Here is a 25,541-nt window from a genome sequence, read left to right as displayed (position 1 = left end):
AGTAATTTGTTTTTTTTAGCCAGTATATTTAAAAACAAAATCAATATACTTTTGAAAATAAAGTTTATATTGATTTGTGTACCCTCAAAGTATTCATGGTGTAAAAAAATTTAATTATGAAATGATCATAAATATTCTACACATTTCCTTTTACATTTTTTTTTCCCCCAGATAATTTTCAATGGGTTAGCCTACAATAAGACTTTCCGTTTTAAGAATCTTATTTTTGTACAATCATCTGATTAACGTTTTAAAAGGAGCCATTTCTACTTTGACAAATGTATTTGGTAAATGTATTCTTCAACTGAATAAAGAATTTGGCCATTTCAAACATTACTTTTGAAACATTTTCTGAAAGTAATAAATTTCCGACCACAGTGTCATTTACAGCAATTATATGTAAATTATATTTTTGTAATAAAGTGGCAGACTCATTTGTCTTGCTATCAAATATTGTCCTAAATACAAACATTTAAATAATATTTTAACACTTTTTTTTCATAACAAAAAATTAGAGCATGATTAGAAAAATTGTTCACAAGTGAACTTTAGCTTAAATTTACTTTATTCTTTACCTAGTTGAGTTTGAGTTGTAAACATATTTTCATATTTTCTCAAACTCTGTCTTTGTGTGTACACTCACAGTATTCAAGGTGTAATTTAAATATATATATATATATTTTACTTTGTTACACTATAAAAATGTCAAAACCATAAGAAGTTGAATACATTTCTAAGTACTAAAAGGTACATGAATTTTAAACAAGTCTAAGTTTTTTTTCTTTATCTTATGTCCACATTGACACCCCCACCCTGACAATGTCTTTCCCTTGTAACTCATGACAGCTCTTTTGTAAGAATGTTTGCTGAAGGTTAAAACAAAATACTTTTCTCTTTCATCTGTCAGATTTTTTTTCTCTCTTTCAGAATGTCTCATTGTTGAGCATAAGAATAGAAACCTGCGACACTGCCGTCGTTCAGCTCAACTTGTCGTATGATTTGTGTACATGTATTTGAGCTAGAACCTTGGTTTGACTACTGCATAATTATAAATCAAACTCCTCATAGTAATGAATTATTCAACAACATCCAGAAACCTTGGATTTCGGATAGAGTTCAGGAAGTTTCATGAGAAGGGCATCCTAAAGTGCATTGTCTTTCTGGGCATGTGCATTGATGTGTGCTTCTGTTTGGGTGTGTGTAAGACGGCGCTCGCTCAGCGTGTCAGTCGGCAGATTTGAGTCCAGGCACTTCCTCCCGAACACACTACTGAGGGAATACTCAAGTATGTGCGTGAGCAAGTTCAGAACGATTTCCTTCAGTAAACACTCTCAATATATGGGGTACGTTGAGATTACCATTAATAGACTTCGTCAAAATGGCTCTGAAGTAAACATTTTGATGAGCAGTGGTATTTAAACTCATCCGGGCGTCAACACCGCACCGGCCTCCATATTTAGCTGTGAAAATAACCCACTATCACCTAAACATAACTGTTGCATTTACATGGGTTGCAGTTCGAGTTGGAAATAACATTAGGATAACACGGCATTCCCAGACGGATGGTTTGTATGTTTGGAGCAACACAATTAACATGTGTTTATTGCACACACCCTAACCAGCGCCCAAGTCGTTTCCGGATGCTCTGAGTGGGAGCAGGTGCGGTTTGCCTGGTGTAAGATTCATTAAGTGTCCGTCCAATACTCAGTGTGCAGAGAAGTGTGTCGCTGATCTGGCAACCTCATACTAATGAGATGCCATCCGCCAGAGCGCTTTTCCTTAGAGGAATCTAATGAGGTGTTTGTAATGAGGGAATCAACACGCTCGCGTTTTGAAATTTTAGGAGGTTTTCGGCAAGAAAATAAATGCCAAACTTGTACAGAAAACGTCAACTAGGCTCAGATTGAAAGTCCCTCTCATTAATGCCAGCTCAGTTGATTACCCTAGAGAAGAAATGAACAGTTTTCCTCAAAACACTGAGAAGAATGAAAGAAAAAGGAAATGAATGCATGTAATTAGTAGCACTGGGGCAAAGACATGATAGTAGTAACCCTCTTCTTCACCCGCTCCCCTCACGAAACCTCTTTCTGTCTTCGGCTTGGGAGTCGAGAACAATGCCGTTCCTTTAGCTCCCTGTTGTCTCAAGTCTCAGGTGGATTGATGTGTTTTAATGAGGTTTGCCACTAATTCATTTAAGTATGCAAAAGAACGGCACATTTTCAATGAATCACAATAGGAGGTTCTGTTTCTGAATGTGCAGTGCTATCCGTTCTGTTCTTAGGGTCGTATTTTTGTACAAACATCTTCAAAGGAGTGACTCCCATACGTTTCTAAAGGCGCACTTTGACAAAATAAGGTCATTTGGTTATTCTTCAACTATGACTAGACATTTTATGAAAGTAATCAATTCCGACCGCAGTGTAATTGTCAGCATCTCAAATTATATACAGTACCGTAATAATATTTTGTGATGGACATGGCGGTTGTGGTAATTTTTGTAATAAAATGGCTGACTCCTTTGTCTTGCTAGCACTTTTTCTAGCTATTCATTATCTAAATAAAAACATTTAATTCATATTTTAACTCTATCAAATCATGATTGGAAATATTGTTTGCAAGTTTGAGTAAAAAATGGTTTATATCTTTGTTGAACTCAAAATTTATCTCAGATTTGTTACATTTGTTCTATGGTACCATTTCTACTTGATATGCTACAGCCAATATTAACTTGTGCACTTTTCATTTTTTTTGCAGGGCTGCCCCTCACTAAAGATGTTTCTAGTCGACTATTAGTCACTCATTTAATACATCAGTCAAGTAGTTGGATGGTTATGATGTTAATTTTATTACTTAAATATATATATTTGGAGAGTGGCATCGGAAAATGGTTTCAGTTTCAGAGCTGAGAAAGAATATTATATGTAACATTGTTACATTACAGAGAAAAAAGAAACCATAATGAGCATTCAAATATAAATGAAGCGCTTTGCACCGGCAAAAGCAATGATTATGTATGTGTCGGAATAAAAAAACAACAGCAAGGAGACGGTCTGAACATTTGAACTATTTATTAATAAGCTAGTGTTTTCTGAGTTAGTCCCGGGCTGCATAGATGAGTTTGGTGACGCTGACTCTCATCTTTGCAGTATAGAGAGACATGCACATTACTGTAAACATATCATGCAGTAAGTGCTACTGTAATTCAGCTTCAGTACTCCGCACAAACACTTGGATATCTAGGACACGTTTATCTAGGTTAACGTTAGAGCGAGCGGCCATGTAAAGAGGCGACTATCCAACTTAAATTAGTCATTTAAAATTTGGTCGACTGAGCCTCTTCTCGTCGACTCCATTCTAGTCCACTATTAGGACGCAGCCCTGATATTTAGCATAAATAGACATATTAATCATCACTGGAAATACAATGAGCTGTTCACATTCTCGGCTTTGCTGTTGAGATGTTTGCGGTCTGTAAAAACATTTACAATAAATTTGATTCATAGAGTCTGTGAATATGATGACATTCTTGCGTTCAACGGGAAGTGTTTTAGCGGTGCATTTCAAACTAGAACTGTTAATGTTAAAAAAGCTAAAATCTTGATACTTTATTGAAAACTTTGGCGAATAAGGGACTGAATGGCTCGCTATTTTGGTTTAAAGTCTGGCAGGGATTTGGAGGGCGTGAACTAGTTTGTTTGCCTTATTATTCTGCAACAATGTGAGCCTGTAATTGTTTGCAGGGCAGCAATGTGCGCCGCTGGCTGTCTTCAGGAAGGCCAGACGGTCCTGGTGACAGAATCCAGTTAAACCCAACATCCCACTCTTGCTTTTCTAATACCTCTATTATCTAAAACTGCTAGAGGGAACCAAAAAATGATTAAAGGATTGACATCAGTCAGAAAGAAGGTGAAGGGGAAGGTCGGTGAAGGGAAGGCTTATCTCGTTCTTTCACTTATTTGTTTGAGGATGTATGTGCATTTCTTCTTGTTCGTGGTGAAATATAGATGTTAAATGTATTTTCATAATTTGACCACTCTAGTTGCAAGGTAATCAATGATCTCCTGCTTTTTTCAATGATGAATAAACTCAATGATGAGTTTGTTGAACCTCAGCTTGATGAATTTATATTTTTAAAAAGAAAAAGAAAAAAGACAAACTTTTTCGAATAATTCGTTAAGATGCACTCATATTCAAGATATAAGGAAAATATGTTATTGCTTTTTACCTGATTGATAAACCGTTACCACGTGATATTTTTATAGTCGTTACATGTCTTTAGTTGAAAATGGCATAAAGATATCTATTTTTTAAACCAAACAAACATGAATGCAAAGAGTAGCCTACATTTCTTAGAACTTAGCATATAAAGATTTTCCTTTTTTCTATATTACTGGCCACTATTATACACATTGCAGTTATTTGGGGAGTTTTTAACAGAATTATGATTAGGGACATCCGTTGATGAAAACATTTTGTTTAATTGCATGATATGGTGATTCATTAATTATCAATATCTTCTGAGAAAGCCCACCAATGAAGATTATTCAAGAACATTGTTATTCTGCCAGACAGAATAAAGTATAGTAAATAATCAGTCAATATATTGAACATTGTGATTTTTTTTATTTATGAATTTTTTTAGGTAAACCAAATGTAAAAATCTACTTGTATATTGCAATCCATCTTAAAGTTATATCTTCTATAACTAGACTGTGTTGTAGTTTGAATAGGCTATATGTAGCATTTGATCAGTCTAGTGATTTGTTTTTTAAATGTTTGTCAGTTAGCTCTGTCCTGGCTAATGGTCTCTCGGAAAGGTCTGATACGTGGTGTGTTTTCAGCAGATTGTGCCACTGATAACGAGGCAGTGACAGCAGGGACGCCAGCGAGCAGACTGTGAATGTCTGTGTGTGGACACACTCCACTGAACATTATTACAGAAGATCTGCAGGGCTGCGTTTGAGCGTAATTGCGCTGTTGGCAGCGGCGTGGGGTCCCTCGTGAGATACAGTTGTTCATCTCTTAAAAGGATGTCAAACCTAGAGGGTTTCAGCATAAAGGGACTTGGGAGATAAGCTGTGGCTTATTAGACAACACTATTTCTTCCTGTTTAACATTATCTTGGTTATGGATTATTGGATGATGTCCATTAGGTGAGAACGTTTTATATTATATGCATTAACCAGAGCATGGAAATAATCCTAGTATGTGGCCCTGTCCCAAATGGCACACTTGATATTGGCTTATGGTCTTTGCTCCCAGGTGTCCCATTTGTCATTTCTGACATTCAGGATGGTGCTCGGGAACGGACACTTTTTTTTTTTTTGTGTGCACTCACTGGTTTGAAATTCCCAGCGGACTATCAGCCAACAGCGAGCCCATATGCAAAAATGTAGATGCACTAATATCTGGTTACATATGATGTAATGAGTTTGTTGTAAATATGACTGAGATCAGCTCTATCCCCCTCACGGTGTGTGCAATTTTTTTTTTTTTTTGTACATTTTTGGCCTGAAATCGTTTTTTGAGAGTACATCTGTTCAGCTCTGAAAGCCATAATCCAGAGAATGAAATTTTATTCCAGGGAAATTGCATTAATACAGGGAAGATTTGGCCAGATAAGAAGGGATTAAGTGGGGTAAAAAAAATGTACAGTTCAGTGTTTGATCCACAAATTATGGTTATTGCCAGCACTCAAAACGATTCTGGTCTGTGTGTTCTCTGCAGTCAGGTGAGTTTCACTTAGTCATGTTTATCTTGAGCAGTGGAAGCACTTTGTGAGATAACCCTGATAAACATACCCAGATAAGTGCTCAATAAAACAAGTATACATGCTAAAACCTCCCTGTGTCGGGAAATAAACAAGCAAAACAATGGGCCGCATCTCAGTTGTGTGGCAACACCCAGATCATGAAATATGTATAACATTCATATACTGCATTGCTCATTTTCAAACAAAGAGTCACTGATACCTCCTGAGGGAAGAGTGTGTGAGGGTTTGTGATGCTACACATTTAGTCCCCTTGGTTACAGTGCTGTTTTTCCATCTTGGGCCACTGTTGCAATGCTAACAAGAAAGAGATAGCGGATACATGCCGGAATGGTGTAATTAATGTTGTTCTGTGTCTGTCTCTCAGGTTTGGTGCAGCGGGGTGGGCAGAGAGGCGAGCGCATGAGGAGAGGGCGTCCTGAGACCCCCATCTCCACCGCTCGCACACACACGTTCACGGACACACCGCGCCTACAGCCCTCCAGCCGCCATGGTAAACCCCTCATCTTCTGTTTGTGTGGCTGATTGAGTATCACTGCTTGTTCATACAAGGTTGATGTCTACATTACGAAATCTCCCTTACACTTGTTTCTGTCCAAACCGCTCTAATCTAAAACGAGTTAAGATGTGATGGAGAAAATGTGATGGGGAGCTTGAGAGAAAGAGAGAATAGGGGGGAGGAGATCAGCGTTTGATTAATGGGCCTCACCTCTGGCTTGTGGAAGCAGGGTCTCATGGGAGAGCAGGGCTGTGCTGTTTGAATTATTAAAGTCTGAGAGTTGGGGGGGGGGGAGGTTCATAAATAACCCAACGTAATGAGCGCCCTGCTAGCGTGAGCTCTAATGCTAACCCAGCTTTGCCGCCGCAGCCGGGGTGACCTTGGATATGCACACGCAAGCGCATACACTCGTACACACCCAAGCGCTTCCCACTGCTTTCATTCTAGCAGCTTTCTGTGTCTTTTGATTCTGTATATTGATTTATTGTGCACATAACGAGGTGACCTTCCTGGTTTCACTCGACTTCCTGTCAAACTGTGGCCAAAGTGGCAGAGCCCACACACACACACACACACACACACACACACACACACACACACACACACACACACACACACACACACACACACACACACACACACACACACACACACACACACACACACACACACACACACACACACACACACACACACACACACTCTCTCACTCACTCATCAAGAAGACCTGCATCAGTCAACAGCTTTTTGTGGTTAGCTCAAGTCTATGCCTATGAGTCTATAATAAGTAGCCGCAGAGCTTTGCAGATCATTGCCTGACTGGAAGACATTTTAATTAGGGGTGTGTAATTAATTTATTACTGAACACTGACCTCAAATGTACACACAGAGATGACACAACATGCCAGTACCCTTGTGCGGTTATCTATTCCATCTGATAGGCAGAGCAGGAGCCATAAATAGACATTACTACAATAAAACTGCACTATAACAGTGACATTTTTAATAAATAAACCATGCAAAATTTACATTTCCCCTTCAGTTTTAATGGGCTTTATCCCTCTATGTGGATGCACTTGTCCATCTTACTCCATTCAATTGAGATCGGTTTATCTGAATGTGTCCCCAGTGTGCCATTTGTTAATCCAGTGGTTTGATGAAACTCTCCTTTGCTTGATTATACTTGATTTCTTTGTCTCTCTCTCTCTCTCTCTCTCTCTCTCTCTCTCTCTCTGTCTCCTTCTCGCACACATGCATGCTTTCTTGTTGTTTCTTTCTTACTCTGCTCCCAGTACATACAAATGAATACAGGATTCCTTTTGGAATTTTTGTCATAATTTGGAATACCTCCTTAAGAATCCTAAAAGAATCTGCTAAGAATCAAATAATATCTTGCTCTGTGATATTCTGATTTTTCTGTTTGTTTATAGAGTAGTATACTATTATGCTATTCTCAGTTTAGCCTCTGATTAGTTTAAGAATCTTGGGTTCTGAATTCTGTACCTAGACGAAAGAACGGACATGAAAATGACTTTCAGAATCTTTCTTATGTATTTTTATTTTTTTTTAATTGCCACTTTATTAGGTACACCTGTTCAACTGCTCATTAACGCAAATATCTATTCACATGGCCAATGCTTGTCATCTTCGCTTCATTTCATGAAGCATTATTTTGCTTCTCTTCAGCTATGATGGAGACATCCACTCTTGCATAGACCTTATTCACAGCAGCGCCATGCTTGATTTGTAGCGGGAATGAAAGCAAGGCTGTGAGGGATAGACATACGTCTCGTCAGTGGGTTGTACTGTTATTTAATGTGTTTTTGGATTGTTCGGCTGACAAAACACTGCAAAAATATATTTCTGAGAAATTTCAGTTGTCAAAAAATCCTAGACAAAATGAGCTGTGGAAAATTATTGTGATCTAGGACCTTTATACAGTGGATGCCTTTAAAAATATGGTAAGTCTATCCCTCGCAGGCTCGCTTTCATACCGGTCATGACGCTGCTCTGAATAAGGTCTATTGCGCGTTCATGTATTTTTGGGGGCGGAGCAATGAAGGGAGGTGTGTGTTTATTTAAGTTGAATTTTTTAAAATATCAACACAGTTTCTCAGAAATCGCTTACTGCACCTTTTTTCAATGCAGCCCTATGTGTTTTATGAGGTAGCTGAAGATACCCGACACTATTGTAATCCTGTATGTAACCATTAATCTGTGCACAGCTTGTACGTACTAAGCGTCTTTCTATCCTTACCCATCCTTTCCCTCTCTTCGCTATGATGTGTGATTAAGATGCAGTGCTCTCTGCTCCTCCTCAGCTATTTTACACTCTTTTACACTTGCCAGTATGTTTTACGGCCACTCGCAGGCAGCCATTAGGAGCGCCTCATAAACCCTGTTAAATACTGGCCCGATGCCACCGAGAGGCCGCTGTCACTAACACACACGCACAGATATGCATCTTTATATCCCAGCAGCCACCCACTGCTGCAGATGCTGAAAGACACATGCTCACCAAGGCTGCTTTGTATCGCGGTGTCAAAGTGTTCACTCTGCATCACCGTAATTGATCAACTCCACTAAAGGTTGCAGCCTTCAGCCATCAGTGCTTCGCACTCGACAAACAAGCCCGACTGTCTTGTTGAAGCCTCCAGTGTAAAAATGTCACTCGGTGAATTCCGATTGAAACGAATGAATCTTGTATTTCTTTTCTTGCTAGTTAAACAACAGCTGGCGTTCAGAAGATGGATGCATCGTGTCGTTTTTATGTGTATATTCTGTGAAAGGTCACACCCCCCCGGGAACTGCAGTGGCGCTGATATGAGCTTTGATACGCTATTGAGCAAGTCTGCTGTCGAATGTAGAAATGCTACAGGAAGAGCGACAGAATGAAAATGACGGGATTAGGGAATGGGACTCGTGTTGAATAGAGCTGATATCATTGAGATTCAGGACGGTGAAGGATGATGAATGAATTGATGAAAGATATGACTGGTAGTGCACACCTACCTTTTTATTTCTCTTTTTTTTTTTTTTCTTCGTATTTTGCTGCATGCAGAGACTAGCTCTCAATGCGCAACAATCTGAAAAATCTTAATTTTTTTTTGTTTTCCTTGTTGGTTTGGAAGATCATTTGATCATATGAAAGAGGTGCGTACATTTTTTGTTTAGCAGGTAAACCGCTTGAAACATGAAACACCATGAGATTCATCTAATTTTCTACTTTCTATTCATCAAAGAATCCTGTGTCATGGCTTCCACAAAAATGTGAAGCAGCACAGCTGTTTTTCAGCATTGATGATAATAATGAGAAATGTTTGTCAAGCATCAAATCTTTGAATGATTTGTGAAGGATCATGTGACACTGAAGACTGGAGTAATGATGCTGAAAATTCACAGGAATAAATACAATTTTAATACATATATATAAAAAATATTAAATGTTTATTTTCAATTGTAATATTTCACAATATTACGTTTTTTAATCAAATAAATGCAGTCTCGGTGAGAATGAGAGACTTTTTTCATTTAAACTTCTTTCCTCCAACAACCAATTTTTTTATAGCCTGACAAAAACACAATGCACATTTTACAAAATGCTAATAAAACATGCAAAGCAGTGGCCAAAGATGCATGTGAACATCCCAATAAAAAAAAAAAAAAACTAATCAAACCAAAATCAATAAGCTAAATAACTGTTTTTACACAATTTTCTTTTTTATTGTAATTGTCTTTAAATTGATTGTTAAAGGCAGTGAATTTATTACAAAAGCGCTGCTTTGATGGCAATTTGTTTTAAATATATATAATATATAATCTAGCTGTGGTGCGTTGGAAGGCATAATAGTTCTTTCTCTAATTATATATATATATATATATATATATATATATATATATTATATACTTGGAGAAATAACTATTATGCCTTCCAACGCTACCTACAACCCTTGCAGAGTTGATGCATCTCTAAAGATCTCATCCTCTTTAAAGTGCCATTGATTTCATTTCTGGTTCAAAATTGTGAATGCATCTTAAACCGTTGTGAAACTGTCTTATGTTTACATTATCTCTCTAATTAACATTCACATACACTCTAATTAGTAGTAAATCATGTCAAGAAAGATTAATTGCAACTAAGTGATTTTGATGAATTGTTGGAGACTGCAGAAACAGCAGTTAAGTAGCTGATTGAAAGAGTGAGCTCTGATGGCAACTCATTTTATTTGATTTTAATTATTATTGTTAATTAAAACAACAACAAAAAATATTTTCATTACGTGAATTAAATTCGACATTAACCTATATATATATATATATTTATAATACTACCTGTTTATTAAATGGTTTTATTGGGCACCTTCCAGCCAATTATAATTTATCATGGTCTGTCTGAATACTTGATTCTAATTGGCTGGAAGGTGTGCAATACAATTGTTTAATGCACAGGTAGTTCCAGTTAGTTTAAACACACACACACACACACACACACACACACACACACACCACTGGAACACAGATATCATAGATCACACTGCGCACACACAGAATCATTTTTACCCTTTCGGTCAAATATTGTTCTGCAGACATCAATAACAGCTTTAACTTGTCAATGCTGGTAAATTACCATAGTATAAGCAGGATAATCCACAGCTAGCTGTGCATTAAACTATTTTAAAATGCACTCCACTTTATGTCGGGTGGTTATTTGCCTCCATGCATTAAACTAGTTTAATGCACATCTAGCTGTGGGTTATCACACACACACACACGCGAGCACGCGCACACGCGCACACACACAGTGTTTTTCTATACTTGTGAGGACATTCCATAGGCGTAATGGTTTTATACTGTACAAACTGTATATTCTATCCCCTTACACTGCCCCTATCCCTAAACCTACCCATCTCAGGAAACATTCTGCAATTTTAATAAAACTTTGTTTTTTAAGCTATTTGAATTATGTGGACTCATGAAATGTCCTCAAACCATGTTTAAGTTGTAATACCAGTGTAATACACATGTTATTTATACAAATTTGTGTCCTCATAAATCACATAAACAAGAGCACACTTGCATTTTTCTATTACTTACATTAACCATTATTTGCGCCACTTTTAGCACCATTTTTCGGTCGCGCCCCGCCAGTTGAGAAGCGTCTCCCGGATTTCTAATGCAGGAATTGAGGATTTGTTGGTTATTAGATCTAGTCATGAAGTAGGCGATATTTCATGAGAGACTGATTGAAGGTAAGAGACAGTGGTTGATGAAAGACTGTAGGATTGTGGGTAAGTGGGAGCAGGAGGGCTTCATGTCTGATTAGAAGAGGTTGTTGGGCGACTGTCACTGAGCTCAAATTGATTTCCACCCGTGAGGATGATGTAGAACACACTGACACCTGCAGACACGGGTTAATACAGCACATCCGTGTCTGATGGTGCGAGACACGTCTTCGGACACACACGTGAACCTCTTTCTGTAAGCTCTGTAGATGTTGCTTCCATAGACTTTGTTTTGCCTTGAAGGCAAGCAGAGGTGAGTTTGATTGATTAAAGTTTAATCTGCTGCTAAACGCTTCGCTCTAACCTTGCACACTTTACTTTAGGAGATAAATTGAAGAATTCACCCAAGGTGATCTTCAGAAGTTGTTAACATAGTGGTGTGTGTGTGTACTAGTTATGTGTAACACGCCTTTATCAGTGTTACGGTATTTAGTTGTTTCTTCAACTCTGGGTGCTTTTGTCCTGTGGACTTATTTAGTTGATTTGTTTTGTGACCTTCATATAAAGAGTCTGTTTTAATGAAAATGAACTCCTTAGACATAACGGGCCCTATCGTTCACCCGGCAGCCTAATGTGTTTTTTGCTAGTTTCAGCCCGACGCAGGTCTCATTTTCACGTACTGCGCCAAGTTGTATGGCAAATGCATTTGTGGCCATTTGTGCACCCATGGGCTGCTGGTCTGAAAATGAGGTGTGTTCAGACGCATTGTTGGCGTGTTGCTATTTTCAGGCAACTGAAATTTTAACTGCCGTAATTTAAAGGGAACATTGATATGCACCTATAGGCGGGTCCACAACACGCGTACATTCTGCTTATTACACATGGGGTTAGGGATGCAGCAGCACACAAACATGCCAAATATTAAAAATAATACAATTACAATGTAAAAGATTATTATTGTGTACAGAAATATATGGTGGAACTGGCTTTTAAAGGGATTGGGAGATTAGACTCTGATTGGTTTATTGCATGTTATGCCCAAAACACACCAATTACTCAAGAGAATAGGGACAACCCTTTTAGACCATGCGTCGGGCGCTCCGACCATTTTTCCCGTCGTTAAAATAGCAAAAGTGGATTTGGCCATGCGCTTTAGTTGGTGGTTCAATCCCCGGTTCCACTTGACCAAGTGTCGAGGTGTCCATGAGCAAGACACCTAACCCCAGCTGTTCCCGACGAGTGAATGAGTGAATGAATGGGTGAATGTGAGGCAATATGTAAAGCGCTTTGGTGACCATGGGTCTGTTAAAAGCATTATATAAATGCAGTCCATTTACCATTTAGACCATGCACTTAGATTGTTAAAATAGGGCCCAACGCGGCCACAGCTGAAGAAACGCTTTATTGTTGTGTGCACATTTTTGCATCTACAACTACTCAGCGTTTTGTTTTGTTTCTTACTATGTTTTATTCTTCAAGCTAATGAGACTTTTCTCTCTCCGTCAGAGGTCCATTCGGTCGTTCGGGAACGATGACCGTCACGTCATGGCCAAGCACTCCACCATCTACCCTTCCTCTGAGGTCCTGGAGGCGGTGCAGAGCCTCGTCTCCACTGTGGAGTGCGCCCTGAAACATGTGTCTGAGTGGATGGACCAAACTCAAGCCAGCCAATCAAATCAGTCAAATTCACCCAGCACACAGGAGGAGGAGACAGAGGCCAGCGCCGACGAATCACCAGAAGGCAGCACAAAGTGAGTGCTCCCAGTGCATGCTGGGAAAATGGACAGAATCTGTTAGTTGTTGATTTATTGGCTAGAAATCTTTCTGATCCAGAGACGGTAGTCATATTTTGTGTGTTCTGTCTCAGCGAGGGCAGCAGCTGTAGCAGTGGTCCCAGTGAAGGAGGGGTGTTATGTGGAGTGATGAGGATCGGTCTGGTGGCCAAAGGCCTCCTGATTAAAGATGACATGGACCTGGAGCTGGTGCTCATGTGCAAAGAGAAACCCACCAAGACACTGCTCTGCACCGTCTGTGACAACCTCCCGCTGCAGATCGAGGTAACGACGACACATGCTCACACTTCTCACACCTGCTGACACAAAAGCCACATGAGCTACCAAAATACACACTTGACCTGACAACCTCCTTTACTGGTGGAGTTTTGATCTGTTGTGGCTAAATATACACTCAAAAAGTTACTGTTTGCATTTCATCTGTTAAAAAACTGCTCTGCGACTAGTTTTGCCCCGAAGAACAAGAGAAGCTTGTCTGCAACTGAACACTTTTTCCTCTGGATTTGCATTTGTTGCTTGCTAATAATGAAGCATGCACTCGTATGCACTTATTAAAATATGCTTGTGAAGGTGATTTGTAATTATATGTTACCAAACGATTGTTGCAATACAGTTGCAATTTCTCCTGAACATGCGCAACTGTAACGGCTTCTGTAATTTCTATTATTTGCAATACATAAACACCAATTGCTCCACAACAAATCTCAAAGGTATTTTTATCGCTAACTAAAACAAAAAAACTGATTTTTCATTAATTGAAATAAAGCTGAAATAAACCTTAAATTTTAGATTAAAACTTGTGTTTTAATGTTTCCTTGGCAACTAAATGAAATTAAATGTTTAACTTGAAGTACTAAAATTAGTAAAGCTAAAACTAAAATAACTATTAAAAAAAAACTAATAAAACTTGCAAGCACGTAACAAAATTACAAAAAAGTATAATTTAAAATAAATAATAAATGGCATAGTAGTATATAAATAATACTAGAATTACACTGAATCTCAGATAAATTTGTTTTCAGTAATTAATTTCATAATGGGACAGTATCTATGGGACAACACAACCATAGGGGGTTTAAAATCAGAAAGCGAAAATGTGAAATGTACATTTTTGATATTACATGGTCATAACAAGAGTATTTTGATGTAACTTTTACAAGTTCAGTAATTCAGTCTATCAAGCTAGTCTCAGTTTAATGTGTATGATGTTTTGTGACTGTATTTGATCGGAGACTGCATATTTGAATGTATTTTTGGATATTATAGTCTGGTTCTCTTTGTTCTCTTGATCCAGAAAATGATAAATTTAGAACAAACCAAAAAAGTAAAAAATAAACACAGCTCCTATATGACGAGAAGAACCAGTCATTCTTCAGCATTCTGTCCTCTTTAGGTCACATGTTGTGATATCCTGTCCTGTTTTTGGTTTGTTTAGATGTCTCATCTTTTCAGCGTCACAGTCCGCTTGTTTGATGGCACCAGGGTTCAGATGGCAGCTTTCACACTTACTCAAATGAACCGCACTAATAGAGCAATCGCACGAGAGTTTGTTTTAATCCAACCTAACATGCCAAGTGTGAACACACATTACACTGCCAGGGTTGTAGACTCAAAAGTGTTTTGAGGGAAATGAAACTGCAGATTTCCATACAGAAAAAAAGCTGCAACATGCAAAACAGACCTGCTCTATTTATATGCATCATGTGTAATTAATCTAAACCTGCCAGCAAACGGTTTCCCTAATTAGACACTTAGGACAGGCCGGGAGGGTGGGGTGATCCGCGGTGACCCAGTCTGAACCCCCCATCCAGACAGAAATCCCATTAAAGCAGACTGCACTGCCAGCAGGTCAACTCTCTGTATAATGGATCTGTTCGTAATGGAACGGCAGGCCACTACTTTGCCTTTCTTTACTTTCTTCCTCTTTCTCTCCGGATCAGTCAGTGATTGAGTGATAGACATGCACATTTCCAGTCTCAGCTGTGTGCTCAAGCGTGTGGACCCCCCCCCCAACCACACACACACACACACACACACGTGCACACGGGTCACTGTGGTGGGACTGAGTGGGAGATGTAATTGATCTCTGGTTTACATGAAAAGACCAGACGGATTGGAAATGTGCGGCTGGAATTAATTGAATGGATTGCAAACCGGTTCCCCACATCAAACCGGATTACGTTAAACATTATAGCAAGCATCTGTGCTGTCTGGTTTGTAAATGCATTGTGACGGTGTGACCAGCTGTGGTCATGTGATTACAAAAAAAATCCTTAAACATTAAATTCTTGTCCAGTTTGTTTTAAGTAGGTGTGTTCTGCACTTTTAACCTTATAAAGCCTTGGTCAAAAGTTTGCTGAAAAGACAACTCAACAAACTACAAGCCTTCTGTCGTCGGATAATTCATTCTTTTTATAACAAGTAAAGTCAATTGTAAAGATGTCCCCCTTCCGGTGGTGGTACACATGTCTTTTTGATCTGAAATCTTTTATGATTTAAAGTAAACATACTTCACATACATTTACTGTACATAAAGTAAACATAGGAATAACTTTTATATTGTTAGTTATATTTCAAGATGAACTGAAACTATTTCTACTTGATTTTCCATAATCACATTTGTGAGTATCAAAAATGATACATCAGGCTTTTGAGAAACATTTATTTGTTTTGCCCCCCAAAATAAAAACTACAGAGCTTTGATCATAAAACTAGGCATTTAAATATCATCTTACTAAACATATTATCGGGAGATATAGAGTTACAAGTTATATTAAGATGCATTTAATTTTATTTTAAGTAATCTGTTATACTCTCACTGAATTGACATACAGTGCAACCTCACTGATTTACATTACAAGCAATCAGAATTTCATCTTACTTTTTGGCTATATAAATATCAGCAGCTGCACCAATTTGCATATTTTTTGCTCAGTTTGGTTCTCTACACATTTTTTTCCTCCGAGTATGAGCTCAATATTCTCCTATATCGTAATATATGAGCCATAAAAGCCTGATGTGTGAAATTATACCTTTTTTATTTAGATTTTATCTAAACATTTCACATTATTTTAATGTGGGCAGGATTGCAGCTTGGTTGTTAGGAAGTGGTATAGGTTCGGGGAGTTACTTTGTCGACATTGGGACTGTCATATTAACACATTTTTGCTACATGATTATGGTGGCCAAAATAATTCTCTAACAATATGATTGCGATAGAAGTTTTAGAAATTACTATATAATGATACGTGTAGTTTTAACATGAAATCAACTTTTAATTTTGTTTCTATCGTGGTTATTGTCAATAGCAGTATATAGAGACACCCCTTGTCTATAAAACAAATAATAATAAAATAAAAATCTAATAATTTCCAAATAAAAGGGCAAGAAATTATTTTTTTTCCATGAAATGATCCGTTTAAATAGTTCACAACTCTACACTATTATAAAGCCATAGATATGATCTTTCATTCTGGGCTGTTTTTGCATGTTTTTAACCCTTTGGAATTTAAACTCTGACCCCTACAGAAATTGACAGAAGAGAAGTATGAGATACAGCACTGTATTCCCGAGGCCGCCATCTTGGTCTGCACCACGACAGAACCCAAACTCACACTGAAGGTGATGCTCACCTCCCCGCAGATGAAAGACGACTGCGAGACGGAGGAGCAAGGTTTGAGCCAGCATGTGACCTACTTCCTTTCTTTTTTTTCTTTTCTAAACAGGAGGTGAAGGGGAGGGATGGATGAATGTTTGTGTGTGTGTGCATTTTTAACGATGGTCCATTAGAAGAACGAGCTTTAGTCTCTGTCTTACTCTGCATCCAGAACTTTCTTAGGGCCGTGCACATAAAGCACACACCACTGGACTCATCTTGTAGTCAAAACACACACGCATAGAGCTGATTCAGCAGCAGGTTAAGTGGTCTGCGCGCTGTCAGACTCTTGACCCGCGGGGCCGCTCACGGGAGGTGCTGAACAACAGCGGGAGGAGAGTAAGAGAGTAGACACAGACATAAGAGACAACATGAAACACTTCTGTAATGGGACATTATGAAGTGAAACTGAATATTCATTCAAGAACAATGTAAGGCGGGACTGTTTATCCATTATTTCATCCATATTACATACTCAACAGTAAGAGCAGGCCAGTGCACTTTGGGTACAATTCTGGTAGGGGTTGTGTTGTTTTCCTGCCTTTCATCTGATAGTTCTCTGATAAATTAAAATTCTCAAATTATTTACTCTCCTTCATGTCATTTCAAACCTGTATGACTTTCTTACTTTAGCAAAACACAAAAGAATAACTGTTGAAGTCCAAATAATGAAAGTCAATGGGGTCCAAAATAACACTGGACCCCGCTGACTTTCATTGTATGGACAATATAATTTATTTTGTGTCCATAGATGAGACGAGTAAGTCATATAAGTTTGGAACAGCATGAAGTTGAGTAAATGATGACAGGATTTTATTTTTAGGTGAACTACCCCTTTAACTCAGTTTCGTCCTGTCTTTAATCCACATTTTTTATCTTTCTTTAGTCTTGACATTAATATGAATGCATAATGTCAAGTCTGATTTGGGCTTAGGGTCGGTAATTCCTGATGCAGAGGCATTTGAGCTCAGAACACATGAGTTAAGTCAAGATGGAAGTCTGTTATTGGAGTTTCTGGTGCCGTGACCCGTGACTGACTGCTTTGACAGCCGAAGCGGTTGTATCTTTAGAGGATGGCATTTAGGCTATAACAATTAGAGCTGCAGTGGTGCGAAACGGGCTGTTTCTCTCTCTCTCTCTCCCTCATACACAGGCTCCTTGCCTCTTTCACACACACTCACACACATACACACTGCCATACACATTCTGTCGCTCTATGCAAATATGCAAATGCTTTGCCAACGAAAAGGTTGCAGCCCTGTTGTACATCCTTGAGTGCTCTTCGGTTACAGTGGCAGTAGCAAACCTCAATACATAAGAGGGTGATAGAGTTACCTAGATGTTTTATTGTTACGGGCTTCATGGATTTTCATAAGTACCACCACAGAGTTCTGCTGAATTTAACTGTGTTAATTTGATTACCAAGTAATGAAGTATACTTGTGTTGAAATTCTTACCTAAAAAATCATAGTAAAAAATTCAGATTGTTAAAAAAAACTGACTGTACTAGCTGATCTTATAGCACCCCTAGTGGCAGCACAGAAAACTTATACTTAGTTTAGAGATACTGGCCAATATTTGGCCATTTTGAGATGATCAACACTGCCAAATAACAGATAAAAATTGCCACTGTTAATGAATAATGCTCAACTCTCCAAAGTAAATAGTTTACTTTATTTTTTTTTTTTTACATTTTCAGCCTTATATCGACTACCCTGCTCTCTATTCATTGCTATCAGCATTGGGAAAAAATACTATTTTGGTCAACTGCTAATTATGTTTTATGAATTTTCGAAAGAAGTGCCACACAAAATAGCATTTGTGCTGCATCAAGGCCAGCGTGCCTTAATCTCGCTCTCTCTGACACACACACACTCTCATTGGTTTGCTCACACTGCCATCCTCTTTGATGTGAATTGTTAGAAGCAGGGGGAGGAAAATGAAAGAATGTATCCGGATTGAAGAATCAATACCTGTGCCAGCACACACCTCATCCATCTAACAGATGTGTCAGATGTGGACACTGCCCCTGGAGTGTGGGATGACAGATGTCGGGAGGGAGGGAGGGAGGGAGAGATAGAGCGATGGGTTGTAGATCACCACAAGAGCACCTCGTATTTTCATGACCAGGTCAAGGGCCCTGTCCCGTTGAGAAACTGCTCAATCTCAGGACCGGCCCGAATGGGCAGTTCTCATCAGCTCACACACAGACATACACACTTGCATATACAGTACATGACACTCAAACTCACACACTGGGTGAAACTATACACTGTAAGATAAGAAACTATATTCTTCAAAAGGAACATGGAGGCTGTTTTTAGGACCATTTAAGATATTTTACATTTGTGATGTTATTTCATGACATTTACAGACTGTACTAAAGCATAAGAATACTTGTTCATGCATGTTTCCTTCATCTCTGCAAACATTATTAAGTTCACATACTTGTTTCTCTGAAAAGCAATTCTACAGCCAGTTATTCTACTTCGAAATGTGCGTTCCGTGTTGGAATATCAGTTTTATCCCGCCCACTGCCAATTTACACAATAGTATTTAGACTCCCCGGGTTGCCAGTTGGCAGAAAACAATGCGATGGAAGCCAGCAAACGAACTGGGTCAGAGATTGCGAATTCTACCCGACTTAAAAAACCTTGGTATTTCATTACACATTGCAAACGTATACATTAGCTGATTAATTTATACTGTAAGGCTCGTTGCTTCTTTTGCGTGTCCTCAATCTGGCAACCCGAGTCTGAGGGGTTGGGGAAAATCTATCCAATGTTTAATTTGGATTGCAGTACCCAGTTTAACCACTAGCTTTCAATATTACAAAGTGCCCCTTAAATACAGTGGAGTCCAAACGTCTATATTGTAAATCTATGATTCATTACTTTTTTAATTCAGCTTTTTTTTTTTTTGCTGATAATGTAACTGGTTAAAATATCTATTAAACCTCAAAACCACGAGGCAGTTTTCTAGATGTCTCAGACTTTTGGACCCCACTGTATTTTTTTGTTTGTGTATGATTAGATTATTTGTAAAATAGCATTTGTCTCATTTTGAATGTGTGGAAGTTTGTGGGGTGATCAATGATGGATTGATGTTGATTTTTGCGGTGTGTGTGTCATTGATTAGAGGGTGGGCTAAACCTTTCCATCACTCTGACAGATCTTCCTCTTTAAACCATCCTCAGCTGGGCTGCTCTGATTAAAATCCAGAGAGGAATTATGAAAGAGTAATGGTTCAGTTATCATCATATAATCTCTAGATAACCCCCGTACACCTGCACGCCTTTTCCTGGATTTACACTGCGGCAGCATTGTCTTTTTTTCTTTTTTATCTATTTGTTTATCTGCAGAGGAACACAATGTGATGGTCTCACTGGTACGTAGATGCTCACCTACTGAGCCAATAAAAGAAAAGATTAGCAAACGTTATTGTATTGTTTGGGTGGGAGAGATGAAGAAAAATGGTCTGACAACTCAAAATGTTAGTGTGTGTTGTGTGCGAGCGATCTCTTCTCTTGTTGTGACTGGTCTATAACAATACCCACTGCATGTCTTCATTACTCCAGTGTCAATCCAAGCACAAACTGGCACAGATTCGCTGAGGGTGTTGGCGTGTGCTGATGCTTTTGACATTAACTCCTAACCAGGCACGACGCAGGAAATTAGAAAAATATTTTGAGATGCAACCGATCAGAAAGTATTTGATGTTTTATTCAGCGTGCAGATTTCTTCAGATATGGAATTTTAGAAACTAAAACATGCTTTTCACACTCTCATTAGTTTTTTCAAGACCAGTTAGTCTTTTAACAATGTCTAACACTGTACACGACTGTTCAAACGTTTTTTTAAATAAAGACATTTGATACTTTTATTTAGCAGAGGTGCATTGATCAAAAGTGAATGTAAAGACGTTTATAGTCTTACAAAAGATTTCTATTTCAAATAAATGCTTTTCTTTTGAGCTTTCTATTGGTCAGATCCTAAAAAAAATTAATTTAATACTGCTGAAATTTCAGCTTTGCGTCACTGGAATAAATGACATTTTAAAATATATTCAAATAGAGAATAGTTATTTTAGCCTGTAATAATATTTCACAATATTACTATTTTTATTGTATTTTTGATCAAATGAATGCAACCTTGGTGAGCATGAGAGACTTCTTTCAAAAACTTTGACTTTAACTCCAAACTTTTGAATGGTAATGTATATGTCAGAGGAGAATGTTGTCTTTTTTCACTATGCTAATTTAACACATGTAATTTACACCACATCTCAAATTAATAATTTTCAGATGCAGAATTATTTAAAACCATTCTAATTTGGATAAAGTCTTATTCACGCATTTTATGTTTAATTTTATGTATAAGATAATATCTTCACACTTTGAGTAATTTTGACTGGAAATTACACTGTAAAATATGAATCAAATTAATTTCCCAAGAGTTTTATTGTGACCTTTTATATAACAAAAAGTTTAAATCTGTTGGTTAAAAACAAAACAAAACACTTTATTGGCAAAAAAGTGACGAAAGTTGAGGAAACACCAATGCATCTATGGGTACTGGGAATCTGGACCAATCTGAGTGCTATTCAGCATAAAAAAAACAAAAATATATATAATAGTGACTCAAAATGTATTGTTGCTTGTGACTTTTGCAGCTCATTAGCACAAAACATTCACATATTTACTTGCATTAAAATGAAAATTGTATTACGGCGTGCCTGGTTAGGATAGTGTTGAACAGCCTCATTTGGCATGTTTTAGGCTGGGTTTAGTATTTCATAACACTTGGCACATGCGAACACCTTGTGCGAATCCTTCCTCCAGTTTCCAGCCAGCCAAGGAGATGCACTGAGGTTTCATCTCTTTTGGATGCACTGGACCAGCTGAGCCGATTGGCTTCCTCCTTTCTCCCTCCTGCTGTGCCTTAACAGCCCCCCCCCTCATCACGTGTGTGTGTGTGTGTGAGCGTGCGTGCGTGTCTACGCGTGTGTGATTTGATTTCCTGTCCCGTTCTTCTCACCGATAGAGAGCGTTGAGTCGAGCGAGCCGGCGGACCTGTTGGATAGACAGAGGTGCCTGGTGGCGTTGGCCTCTCTGCGACATGCCAAATGGTTCCAGGTTGGCGCTCACTTCTTCTCATTGTTATTGTAGCCTTATGACCCAAAACTACATGCCATTTTCCTCAATTTCCTCCTGCTCTCCAAACGCTCAACACCTCATCACGAACATTTACGTATCGTAAGGCTACAAAAGCAATTGTTACACTTTTAGTTTTCTTTTGCCTGTTTTTGTTTGTCCATAACCTGCTTGTCATCATATAGGATTTGTCTAGTGCTTTCCTGCACCGTATCTTCCCTTCTCCCACCCCACGACATAAGCCCCGCCCCCTCCTCCATCACCCGCACAACACGGACCAGAGCTGAACACACCTGCACACTCACACACACAGTCATGATCTAGAGATTTAGGGGTTAAAGGTTGAGTTTGATTATTGCTCTCAGCTCATTGGCCGATTCCCTCTGGTTTCCTCAGGCTAGAGTTAACGGCCTAAAGTCGTGCGTGATCGTCTTACGAATACTGAGAGACATGTGCAATAGAGTCTCGGCGTGGGAACCTCTGAAAGGATGGGTGAGTAGTCAGATTGAGTTTATCACTGCAAACATGACACGGTAAAACTTTAGGTGTGTAATCTGCCAATGGGAATTCAGTAAGTAAGGATGAATTGACGTTGAATTGTTGAAAATTGGGGCTCAAGTGTGTAATGGAGCCACGGCGTGCAGTAATATGGATTAGTGACACATACTCCCGTATACATTTATTTTTAATACCATAACTAATCTTTGTACACTGTAAAAAAAAAAAAAAAGAAAAAAAAAAGAAGAAAAAAAAAGAATGATCAATAAGTTGTGACAACATATGTTTCTACATTGCTTTAACTCAACTAAGTTAAACAATTTTCAACTATTTTTATGTTATACAAGATTCAACAAATTTTTAAGTCAGTTTAATGTGTTTTAAGTTGAAATTACTTAAACATCCAACATCTGTTGATTGTACTTTTAAATTTAAGACAGCAACTTTCGGCAATTGTCCATCTAATTTTTTTGTGAAACTTATAACACTGTTTTTTATGCTTTTGTTGTTAAAATAAATCAAATCAAATCAAAATGCATTATTGCGTCAGAGATTAAATATATAATATTAATATCTTGATTAAAAATACCTCAAGCTGCCATTACAGTTCAACATAATTTTTTAACTGTTAATGTGGTAAAGACTTTAAAAATACTTCATTTTTCATACAAGTTCTTATTGCATATAAAAATTACACAGTACTTTGTCATCCAAAATAAAGAATTGAGCGAATTTTGCACTACTGTATTTCAAAATAATAATAATTCAGAAATGTGGCAAAAACAGAAATGTAAGTCAGAAGAGCTTCCATATTTTGAAAATAACTTATGGATATGAAGTGTAATATTTGCATATCTAGTGGCTAAAAATGGTATACATGTATACAGTACATACATACTGTTAGAAAATACAGTAATAACTGTAAAATTGTGATTATATTACAATTGAAAATAACCGTTTATTATTTGAATATATTTTAAACTGTAATTTATTCCTGTCATGGTAAAGCTATTTTGTGTATTTTAGCATGTCTAATTACTTCATTAGCCAATCAACATCCAGGACTGGATCTGTCTGCTTTATAATGATAAATACGGTAACTTGTACATTGAGTGATTAAACGGACTGGTTTTTACAATAACCACAGATTTAATCTCTCATCCCAGTGGCCCATGGGCACATTTTGATGACTTGATAGCTCTTTGTGCAATAAATCAGTCTTTGAAAAGTGATTTGCTCTTTCGTCCTCAGCCTTTGGAGTTAATATGTGAAAAGGCCATCGCCACGTGTAACAGACCTCTGGGAGCGGGAGAGGCTCTGCGCCGGGTCATGGAGTGTCTCGCCTCTGGCATAATGCTTCCAGGTATGAACACTTCCACAGAGAAGCCATACAAATGAGTAACAAAAATAAAACTCATTTAGGAAAATCCATTATAAGTAAAAACTGATAATAATAAATAGGTGAAGGGTCCCAGGTGCTTCAGACAATTTAATTTTTATGAGTAACAAATAGGGGGACTTTTATGGTTTTGTAATGTTTAAAGTTGTATTTTTTGGCATAATTAAATCTATATATGGAAGAAATTTATATATACTATTATAAGCGAAATTATAGATGTCTAACATATAGGTAATTATATTTCATAATATACTCTACAGTTTAAGTTTTGGGTCAGTAAGTCTCTTATGCTAAATGAGGCTTCATTTATTTGATCAAAAATGCAGCTAAAACATTAATATTATGAAATATTTATTACAATTCAAAATAACTGGTTTCTAATTAATATATTTTAAAATGTAATTTATACATGTAAAGCTGAATTTTCATCATTACTCCTCCAGTCTTCAGTGTCACATGATCCTTCAGAATTAATTCTATGCACATTTCTGTTTTTTTCGGCATTCAAAAGAACAGAATTTATTTGAGAGATATTTACTGTCACTTTTGATCAATTAAAGGCATATTTTCTGAATAAAAGTGTAAATGTATAATTTGTTTTACTTTTGAAGGTAATGTAGGCTACTGTATCAGCTACTGTACATGTAAAAAGCTTGTTAACCAAGTGCTGTAGGACATTTAGTTTTAACCATTTTTAAATCATACATTGTACTAAACTGTATATTATAATCATTTTATATTATACATTATAATAATTTGATACCTGATTTTTCAAAAGTTAACCTAAAGCTTGTTAGACCGTGATGTCAGAGTTTTAACATGAATGCTTGAAAATGAATTAAATGAAAATATTGAAAAGGGTAAAAAAAAACATTTTTATAAAATGATCTGTTGTGTATCAGTGGATCCCTCATCATACTAGACTATAACTATAAGCCTGAATATGCGAGATATGTGTGAGTATGTACAGTGTGATGACCGCAGCGGTGTCACTGTCAGATCTGGGTTTCATTTGCAGAGCTCTAGTTCCTGTCTGTGGCCCAGAGGAATAATGGAGCTTCATTTATCTACCCTTGACACAACTAGTCCATCCCTCTCTACTCTTATTCTCTTTTCTCACTTATTCATTAATAATGAGATGCAGGCATTAACATTTGATTGGCTTGCATAGGAAATAAGCCTGTCCCACAGTGATATATAATCTTATTTGAACATAAAAAATATATATTTGTATTGCACCTTTAGGGCATGATTTAAACGCTAAGGGTTCGCTTAAAGGTGTAATTAACCTGACCTGCAGTGACGGGGAGTAACTAAATAATGAAAAACCACAGTTTCCAGTAGCTTCCACAACGCTTAACTGTGTCAGTTATATAAATCATATATTTTGTTATTATATTTCCCGTGTGAATAATGATCCTCTTCTGTTTCCTCTCAGGTGGGCCAGGCCTGCATGATCCTTGTGAGAAGGAGCACACAAACACACTGTCGGCCATGACGGATGAGGAAGCAGAGGCCGTCACGTTTAATGCACAGGTACTGCCAGTGTGTGT

The 25,541-nt window shown here is 37.7% G+C and overlaps 1 protein-coding gene across 6 annotated transcripts in view; it reads left to right on the top strand.

The window, feature by feature from the left end:
- strbp (spermatid perinuclear RNA binding protein) overlaps window positions 1-25,541 on the top strand; it is a 100,526-nt gene that overhangs the window by 49,623 nt on the left and 25,362 nt on the right. For all 6 annotated transcript variants that reach the window (XM_079599348.1, XM_079599347.1, XM_079599349.1 and 3 more), the window contains exons 3-10: window positions 6,138-6,263; window positions 12,998-13,242; window positions 13,359-13,548; window positions 16,813-16,957; window positions 21,982-22,073; window positions 22,488-22,583; window positions 23,841-23,952; window positions 25,427-25,524. In XM_079599348.1, coding sequence (XP_079455474.1) covers window positions 6,261-6,263; window positions 12,998-13,242; window positions 13,359-13,548; window positions 16,813-16,957; window positions 21,982-22,073; window positions 22,488-22,583; window positions 23,841-23,952; window positions 25,427-25,524 — 981 coding nt within the window. In that variant the 5' untranslated portion in view covers window positions 6,138-6,260. The remainder of the gene's footprint in view (window positions 1-6,137; window positions 6,264-12,997; window positions 13,243-13,358; window positions 13,549-16,812; window positions 16,958-21,981; window positions 22,074-22,487; window positions 22,584-23,840; window positions 23,953-25,426; window positions 25,525-25,541) is intronic.

This window comes from Phoxinus phoxinus (genome assembly GCF_949152265.1).
Source record: "Phoxinus phoxinus genome assembly, chromosome: 23".
NCBI lineage: Eukaryota > Metazoa > Chordata > Actinopteri > Cypriniformes > Leuciscidae > Phoxinus > Phoxinus phoxinus.
Note: the sequence above shows the minus strand (reverse complement) of the source record. Positions and strands in the feature narration are given on the sequence as shown.